Below are 9885 nucleotides of genomic sequence, written 5' to 3'. Positions count from 1 at the left end.
CACATATGTCCCAACAGCTTGTGCAGGTGCAAGAGAAGTTGTACATAGGGTTGTAGACGTTATTCTTACTCCACAAAAAATTCAGCACATTTGGGACTTGAACATTAGCATAGTGATAAGTCTATGCTAAAAGCCAATGTGGGGCATGGAAACTAGTGAGCGAGAAGGCAAATCACATTTCTACATGTAATGTGCAAAGGCTCTCTTTCCACAAATACATGTAATTTGCTTACATGCACAGCCAGAGTTGAAATTGAGACCAAACAGCTGGGAATGGCTGTCCTGAGAAGATATAATAACCATTAAAAAAATCAATCTTTCTAAACATAAAATACGAATACAGATGCAACAGAACATTGTTAGTAATAGTAAAAGGTAGACAGAAAGTTTTGTTAAGTTTCAAGTATTATTCCAGATCTGATTTCAACCCTACTCACAGGAGGAAATGCCCAGAGATTAGGAAGAGAAGTCCACACCCAAGTGTACTTTTAACAGCATTATGGACATTATCAACAGACTCATCACTGCTGCAGCTACTTTTAAAATTAAAATATGAACAGAAATCTATTATTTTTAATTAGCATTTATATTAACATGTGCAGTATTGTATTTTTTTAATTAATTGACTAACAGATACAATGTGCTACATCATCCTGTGCTGCACTATAACACATAGCATAGAGTGTTTTTTTTTATGTTGAAGTATAAATCTTGCTTGCAAAAGAAGGCATACGTAAAACATGATATATACAGAGGTAACTTTGTACTCTTTCTTCCCATTCTACTTTGCTCTCCTGGGCATGATACTTATGAAAAGCTGGTCCAAGTCAAGCATGTGAACATTAGTTGCCAGATGACTAGGAAATATTTATGACATTTTTATGATGCTCAGGAAATGTTCTGAACATAATTAAGCAAAAAACAGATGAGTGAAAAATTAAGTCTACATACTCAACATGTTAGAGACACTAGTGTTCCCCTTAAATCTCTCCCACATCAAAAGAATTTCTCCATATTGCTAAAGTTCATCTGTGGTGGACCTTTTCATAGGTAACATTTGTTCTTTCTTGTAAATCTGTTATATTCTGTTGAAGTGGCAGCTTTTCTATGCTTTTACCGATGTGCACACGCTAGAGCACAGCTGCAAAATAAAAACTACATGCCTAGCTAGCGTACAACATCACACCAAAAAATACATTTAAAAAATTGCACCAACTTGTCTTCCTATGTCAATAATGGTTTAATTTGATATAAAATTGCTAAACAGTTATTAAAAGCAGAAGCTTCTTCATAAGCAATTACTATCCCAAATTTGAGTCTGATTTGTAAATATTTGTGCAACTGTTTGAGTTATTTAATTCTAATGGTAAAAAAACATCAATATTACTAAACTAAAAAAAAAATGTTTTCCTTTATAGCGTTCCTGCAAAGCACTGTTCTGATTTGGAGCTGTAAGCTGAAGCTGTTCTTTGTTTATTGAATAGGGGGAAAAAATTAACAAAAAACCATTCTGATGAACATATACCAGATCACCTTCCTGTTTTGTGAAAGTGAACTTTAATAGATTTCCATCCCAACTGCAATGCTAATGACAAGATAGCAGTGGACAAGTCTGAACATGTGCTGAGTTTCCTCCTTTGATATTAAGTTACCGGTACAGAGCATTTCCATTTTAATCTAAAGGTTTCTCTTATTTTCAGACACATTTAGTGCAAATACACTCCTTACTGATTACTGTTAGGACCTCCAATGTATGGCTGCTATTACTTGATTTAAGTATAGTGAAATAGTAACACTGTAATAATGAGGATGGAATGCAATGCTGGTCAGATTTTCTTTCAAAAGGTTCTCGCTTACTCACATATAACTGTTAAACTCTACAAATTAAAAAGGTCACACCAGAGTACCTGATGAAAAAGTTATTGACTCCCTGCTGTGAGGGAATAATGAAAATCCCCTGAAAACATTTCCTATGTGATCAGTATTTCGGGCTTTCATCCCCTCTAAAGACTACAAATATTCAGACAGCTTCAATTTCAGAAAGTTCAGTTCTTGAAACGTGTTTGTTCACAAATGTGATTGAATTTCCTGAAATAGAAACAAAAAAGTTTAAAATTGCTCTCAGAAGTACACCACCATGAAAGAGTCAAACCTGCCTTAGGATATTTTAAAGTCAAACAAAAGTTTAAAGCAGCACATATACATGTTAATGCTATCAGAACCTGAAGACATTGAGGCCTGTTATTTTAGGCTGACTCCTATCCTCCATAAAGTTTTTCATAATAGAATTCTCAGTATTTCTACTACCCAACAACTGTTAATTACATTATGTACTCTGAAAACCTGTTAACTGCATTCCTCTCTACCACTGCATACTATAAATCTAGGAATCAATTAAGAGAGGACACATTAGCAGAAGTAATCTTGCCCTGACAGACACTGGTAATTTTCAGCAGTCAGCATTAGGAGTCTCACTGGGAACTGAAGTTGTTAGACAACCTTCAGGACATATTAACCTGGCTAATAAATAAAATTTCAACATAAACATTCTTTGATTTCTGAGATCCAAGATGAGTTTGGAATCTCTTTCTGGAAATAAAGGAGAATGGAAAACTTTCCCACTTTAGGGAGGAAGGATGCATCTTCCCAAGTGACTTGGGTCCCATGGAAGTGGCACACTGATCATCCTGGATTAGACAGGTAACACAGAATTCTATAAATGTACTACTTTCTTACTGTCAAGTACTTGTCTGTTCTTGTGTTCTCCCTGATGGGTTCAGTGCCCCAACATGTATTTAAGGCACAAGTTGAGAGTTGAGCGTGTAGATGTTTGCAGGAGATGAGTAGAAGGCCTGAGGCTCTCAGCCCTCTTATTTAATAAGAATCTGGTCTCAAACCCACACCAGTTAGCAGACTAGCTCTGCCTCATGCAGAAGGTGATGTATGATGTAAAAGTGGTGTGTCAGGACTGTTTTGTTTCATGGGTTTCTGGAACTAGAAGCTTGTCCAAAGTTCTGTGTACAGCTAATGCTTGAAGAAAGAGCACTGAATTATCACTAAAGCTTCCTTCAATTCCTATTCCAGAGGGATACAAAAAACCCAACTTCAATCTGAATAGGAAAGTTTGGCAGTTGTTTTGACACTGCATCAGCTCCCAAGCACATCAAAATGCCCCCTAGCAACAACAATGCAGTCCAGTGCTACAGATAACTCTCGCAGATGTACATCAAAGCACCTAAACTAAATCTATGAGAAAGAGAAAGAAAATTAGTTTGTGGAGTTTATTCTGCAAAATCTTTACCCTTGGAAGAGATTGGCAGATGAATATTTTTTAATATCTTTCTAATGATCTGGCTGTATAAGCTGCACAGATGGATGATTTTCAGACCACAGTAGTCTGAATTAAAGGAAAATTATGATAACTTCATAGTCTTCTCAGAGAATTAGGTAGATCGAGCAGGACCTTCCGCTCATTAAAGCAATCTCTCAATAGAAGGAAAGTGACAGCTCCTCTTTAGGCACTGAGAACATGGATCATTATTCATCAAGTGAGGAACAGTATTTCTGCCTACCCTCAGCCTGCTTAATGGAGTCAATCAATTCTGAGCTAAGCAAGCTGTTAAGTCCTTTAACTTTTGGCCAAATTTAGGCTTGGAGTGAGTGCAACTCCTCTGAATAGAGTGGAGCTACACTGGTTTATGCTAGGTCTGAATCCAGCCCTTTGTGGGGAAAACAGATCTTTTTAATTCTATAGATAGGCATTTCTAACTTCTAGTTAGTTTTCGTGCATGATCACGTACCTTGAGAAGCCTGAGACTGTCCTCCGCTAACTAACTGACTGGAGTCTCTTTTTCTAACAAAAGAAGATAGGACCAAGAAATTCCCACCCAGCTGCCTAGTGTTTAAAGGAATCAAACCCTTCTTTTTAAATATATCACACATGCAGTCTTATGCAAATCACCCACTGGCAGCTGCATAGGTCTGTCTTTCACACGTGGATTTGGAGTCTATACTCCCTAGAATTGTTATACACTTGAAAAGCGAAGGATCCTCCTCCTCTCTTCAAGCTTAGTTCTTTATTTTCACTAGGAGCCCAAGCTGAACTAATCCAGGGAATGAAACTCTTGGAACCACTCTGGCGACAAGGAATGGCAGGCCACATCAGACTCCTAAAGCTACAGGTTCTCAACCAGTTTCGAACAGGGAAATGTCAGATAACCACTTTCAACAAAGAGTAATCTTGTCCTCAGATGCATCCCAGTATCCTTGGAATCCCATGGGACTTCAAAATAGGGACCAGAATAGGGTTTATGTAGTGCATCTGAGGACAGCCCAGGCACAAAGAACTTAGAAAGTCTGATTCAGTGGGAAGCGATGACTAGGCTTGGGAAGTCAGGATCAAAAGTGCGCCAAACTTGGCTATTTCATATCACAGGTGCTTGTGTGACCTGTTTCCTTTGTTTCTACATGGATGGAACTCTAACTTCGAGTTTCAGGTTTGTAGAAAATCTCTACATATCATGTGGTTTCTACCTGGAACCATAAATCAGAGCAGGCTCACTTGAAACTGGACCAACAGATGTTCCACGGTCCATGAACCTAGGAATAAATTTCAATTCTGGAAGAGAAACCAGAAAAATCATGCAGTTTTGGTTTGTGCTGCAAAAATAGTTTCTCAGAGTTCTAGACAGGCCCCACTACTTGAGAACTACTCCATTGAGCCTGATTTTTTTTTATAGTTTTAAATTCAAGCTTAAAAACAAAAACAAAACAAAAAAACACCAACTCACATAGCATGGTGTGCTTTAACCTGAGTCCGGCAATTGCGCCCCCAGTAACAATCAGGACGTGATGTGACAGTCACTATAAAATAAACCACCATAATATCACATTTATTGCATAAAGTAATGAATAAAGATGTAGCAGATGACAAAAGTCAATGTAGCTGAAATACATTAGGATCCACTGCAGTAAATGGCTTTGCTTAGGTGTTGCTGGGGACAGAAAAGACCTCTTGCAAGGAACTGCTTTAAGTAATATCAGTTTCCTGTCATTTTTACAAAATACATATTGAAGCACAGAAAAACCCATCATGCATTGGGGGCAAACATGGACCAGCCCTCTGCATAATGACTTGATCCTGCACCATTGAAGCCACTTGGAGTTTTGCCACTGACTTCAGTGGAAACAGGATCGGGCCTTAAATACATAAGACATCATGCATCAGTTACAGTTTAGATATACTTCAAAACAGAATGTGTAGTGATGATTTTTGTTTCTGTCGTTTTGCCACAGCTATAATGAATGTAAAGCTGAGCAGTCAAACATGCCTCCCTAAGCAGATAAAATGTTACTTATAAAAATTAAACATACTAGGCTGGCCCGCCTGCCCCATGCTGTGTTGAAACTCGCAGCAGCAGACTTAGCAGGTAACTGAGTGGAGACGCTGTTGCTAACAAGGACTGTTTGGAAAAAAAGAGTTGCAGTGCCTAACTGAGTTAAAAGTCGATTAATGGAAGGGCTCATCGGCCCCCAACAGACTGTGGACACATTGGAATTGAAGGAGATACAATTGCCCCTACTATCTTATAATGAAGCTCTATGCTGCTCAGCAGTTTTAGAATGCGGGTTGGGAGGAATTCTTGTAACCAACTAACAACATGAGCCAATATAGTCCGATATCATTCAGAAAATATCAGCACCTGATTTGCATTTAAATGTGCAAAGAATTTATGATAGCTAAATTATAGTCAACAGCTAGTTGTTCTTATACATTATGCTTTAATTCTGAAGTATTTTAGTATGCCCTTTAGTCCTCATAAATATTTAAATTTTTAAAAAATAACAAGTCATATTGGAGGCAAAGAATCCCCTATGAAGGTTTTGGCACTAGCCGCTCTTTGAACTGGTAACACACAAGCTTTATAACAACTCATGAGTAAGGCAACCAACGTAAGACCTCAATCCTGCAAAGGGAACCACCGACTGCCTGCAACAGGACTACACCTAGGTGAAAGGACCTGCATGGGAGGATCCATTTAACTGAAAGAGGTTTGACTCTGAGTTCCCAGGCCTGCACAGTCACCGACCAAATTAATTTTTCCCCATTCCTCACCTGGCAATTCAGCAGCAGGAATATTCTGCCTATACTGGTAGGCGAGCTCTCGGAAGCTGCGGAGGCCACAACAATAACAAAGCACTGTGTTCCCAGTAATTCTGTAATCTGGAGAACAAGCCAGTTTGTACACAGCATTAATTTAAGTCTCATTTAATCTAACGTCTCAAAAAAATGCAGTGACCGCTCTGAGCATGTACACAGACAGCTTAGGAAAGCAGGATAGATTTAGCACAATCCACTATTACTTATTGAAATGCATGCCACTCAAAATAAACATAAGAATGAAGAGACTTACCTGACAGCATAAAAACTTCTCTTTGAAGAGCTAAGAGACTTTCATTTAACATGTTTTTCCATGTAAAACCCCTGGATGCCAGGTAATCCTGAAACATGGAATTTAAAAATGTGTATTTAGAAGAGGCTAAGAGATATCAATGTAACAAAAATGTAAGTCTAAATAGGTTTTCAAAATGCATTTCATTTTATATTTTTAATCCAAATTATTGATATTTCTTTAACCCGACTACCAATATTACCATTGTCAGATCACCGATACTTATAGTCAATACTCTATGTTCACCATGACCCTTCTCCCGCAAAGACTAATGTAGGTATTTAGCTTTAAGCATTCAAGTAGTCCCACTGCAAGTAAGCGTGTGTGTGTAAGACTTCACAGGATTGAAGCTTAATCATGCTAGGCAAGGTCCTGGTCCATTAGAGTCAATGTCAAAACTTCCATTGACTTCAGCGGGGCCAGGATTTTACCCAGTGTCCTTAGCTAAAGACAACATGGATCATGGTCAGGTACATAATATTTGGCATATACTTTAAGTTAAAATTAACTCGAGTGGAGGAAAAAATTGTAATAAGCCTAATTTTCTTTGCAGATTTTTTTCCATTACTAATCTTTTGGACATTACACTTTTTAATAGACCTTAGGAACCGGTTTTCTTAGCAAGTCATCATTGATATGTATAAAGCTGTAACACCGGTTTGCTAGATGCATCTGAATTCCAGAAGGTGTCTTTCAGTCACTTAATTTCAACGTGATTTCTCTGGTGTTTAATCATTGCCACACCTGCACCAGAAGTGCAAGTTGGAGAAATAAATCTCCATGATTATGGAAAAGTGATTTTTCAACTTATTTTGGGGAGAAAGAGCAGGAGGAGGGGAGTGCTCAGGATAGCTTGGAGGGAATTCTAGTTCAAATCGCTACACTTCCTCTGGCACAGAAATTGAAATGGCTAAAAGATGACCCAGAAATAAATACAATACTTCCAGCTGGCCATTTGCTCAGTGAGGTAAGTTTTACACTTGGTCGGCTCTGCTGAAAGCTGAAGAACTATTTAGTTTGCCTTTCAGAGACCCACTGGCGGCACACCTAAAACTGCCAGCCAGGACACAGCCCTATTGTAAAGATCACCACATGCAACATTGCTAGTGAACACCTTTCCCCCACCCTTACAGAAAGGATGTTTAGTAACATCAGTTTAGTGCTGGTGCAGAGCAGATGATACCACAGTGACACACTGAGCCAAAATCCATTACAATTCATCATCCAGGAACTGAGTGCACTTTAGGCTTAACAGACCACAATATAAAATCCCTATGTGTATGTGTGTGTACAGGTATGTATACATAAACACACACTAGATAGTAATTACACTCTACTGGGTGAACACTCTGTCTAAATCCTTAAATATGTATTTATACACAATCTAAGCATGTATATTATTTCATGCCACTGGCCTGCTGGGTGACTTTGGGAAAGCCACTTCATCTTACTATTCCCATTTTACAGATGGGGAAACTATCACACTACATCAGAGCAAGGTATTATTATATACAGTAGAAGTCTGACTCATTAATAGCTCAGAGCAGTTACTGTCCATTGTGTCTTCTCCTGCACTCTTCTCAAGGAGATGTACCAACATGAAAGACTGAACACATTCTTGATGTCTTTATTCAGTCTTCTAAACTCACTCTGTCTTTGAAAAGAATATTTGCCTGAGTAAGAGTTAATGGATTAGGCTAATGGTGTTAAAATGACGCTGAGTTTGGGGGTGAGGATGGAGTGATTAAAGTAAAACAAAATATAACTCATGGAATTTGAGTTAAAGATAATGTTAGTTGTGCCTAGACACTACCTGCATCTCCAGACAGTGAATGAACAAACATCACTCAATTGCTGCTGGACCTACCCACAATGGGATGGATAAAGGAGAAGAGTGTCTCCTTCTGGATTTCTTGCTTTAAACACCTGGTATGTCACAGTCTCAGTGTTACATGTTCTCATGCTCACATCCAACATATAGTGATTTTTAAACGTACCTTTAGAATATCCGACTCATAATGGTTGTTGTTTAGGATTCCATCTAAACACTTGTCACCAAGATTTATTTCTGTTAAGAGGAGAAATTATCTTTGTTTTGCAATTTCTAAATAAGTTTTTCTTATTCTGTAACAAAGATGGACTTTTATGAACACAGTATATGAGTTTATGCAAACACATATTGAAGCATATCATGTAACATCCCAACTTTAGGAACTGATCCAAGATTAGGTACTAAGCAGCTCACTACTCATTACAGTCCACAGGAGCCACTGTTGCTCAGTACCAATTAACAATACAATAACCCATTAATTGTGACTTCTACTACCCATTTTAAAGGTATAGTCTAAAAGTTTTTGAAGTGGGTAAGTGTCTTCTCTAACATCTTAAGATCTAGCTCTCAACGTTCTTATGTTGATTTGTATGTTTTTCTCCTTAGTTTGAAATGTTGCAAGATTCTCTTTAATACCCAAGGTGCTATTTATAGTCACAAAAGTAATTTGATCGCTTGATCTGATATGACGTCAGTGTTAAAGCATGTCAAAGCTAAGGATTATACATTTAAAGAGTTACATGCATTTGGAACATGACAACATAGATCCCCTCTCTTTTTCTGTGCCATGACTGTGATTGAGCTAAAGCCTAATCTGAACTACAACATTACATTTACATTAGAAAAGTAAGCTTGGTAAAATCCAAGTAACCGAGACACTATTGTATGCAAAGTGATTATAGCTGATACAGTGATTCTCCTGCCATACCACAGAATGGTGCCAAGCAGCCAAAACATGCCATCCGAGTGCAGCCCCAGTACAAGTGACAGAACGGCTGTAGACAAACTGTGCCTGTGAACACAAAGAAAAGCCACGATCAACCCAAGGCAGTCACCACTGTCTGGGTATATTGGTCTTACAAAGCAGCATAACAATCCAAAGCTCATAGGGCTTTACACAAAACACTGCTCTGCTGTACAACTAACCTGACATAAATGGTGGCTATATGAGAAATGTTACAATACCAAAAAAAAGTCAGCTAATGCATTTTGCTATATCACTATGACAACAAAGATATAGAAGTCTTTCCATCCACACTATTGTTGAAAAAATGCTAATATATTTCAAAACAATTTGCATTAATTGTGCTTAGAGTAGAGATATAGGAGAACAACCTCCCTCTCTTAATTAAACCCCACAGAAGCAGGAAAACCCTCTCTTGTAACAGCACATGATCTACTATAGTTAGAATGTCTTTCAAATAGACCTAGGATTAGCAATCAGAATTGCATTTGTTTTTAGGATAATAAAGTTTACTCACATTGCTGAGGGGCAATATTGGGATTCTGTTCACGCTCTGCTCTTCGGTCTGGCATTGGCTGAAAACAGCAGGTGCATATTACATGACTTCCTTGAGAAGGACAAACATACTCCTGGACAGC

The 9885-nt window shown here is 38.1% G+C and overlaps 1 protein-coding gene across 2 annotated transcripts in view; it reads right to left on the bottom strand.

The window, feature by feature from the left end:
- CHFR (checkpoint with forkhead and ring finger domains) overlaps positions 1-9885 on the bottom strand; it is a 31181-nt gene continuing 21296 nt past the window's right edge. For both annotated transcript variants that reach the window (XM_024197076.3, XM_024197077.3), the window contains exons 12-18: positions 9765-9884; positions 9212-9295; positions 8450-8520; positions 6414-6501; positions 6116-6223; positions 4791-4863; positions 1-2088 (exon numbers count right to left, since the gene is read on the bottom strand). In XM_024197076.3, the coding sequence (XP_024052844.1) occupies positions 2046-2088; positions 4791-4863; positions 6116-6223; positions 6414-6501; positions 8450-8520; positions 9212-9295; positions 9765-9884 (587 nt within the window). In that variant the 3' untranslated portion in view covers positions 1-2045. The remainder of the gene's footprint in view (positions 2089-4790; positions 4864-6115; positions 6224-6413; positions 6502-8449; positions 8521-9211; positions 9296-9764; position 9885) is intronic.

Source organism: Terrapene carolina, unplaced genomic scaffold, assembly GCF_002925995.2.
Source record: "Terrapene carolina triunguis isolate 2854851 unplaced genomic scaffold, T_m_triunguis-2.0 Scaffold234, whole genome shotgun sequence".
Lineage (NCBI taxonomy): Eukaryota > Metazoa > Chordata > Testudines > Emydidae > Terrapene > Terrapene triunguis.
This window is presented reverse-complemented; position numbering and strand designations above follow the sequence as displayed.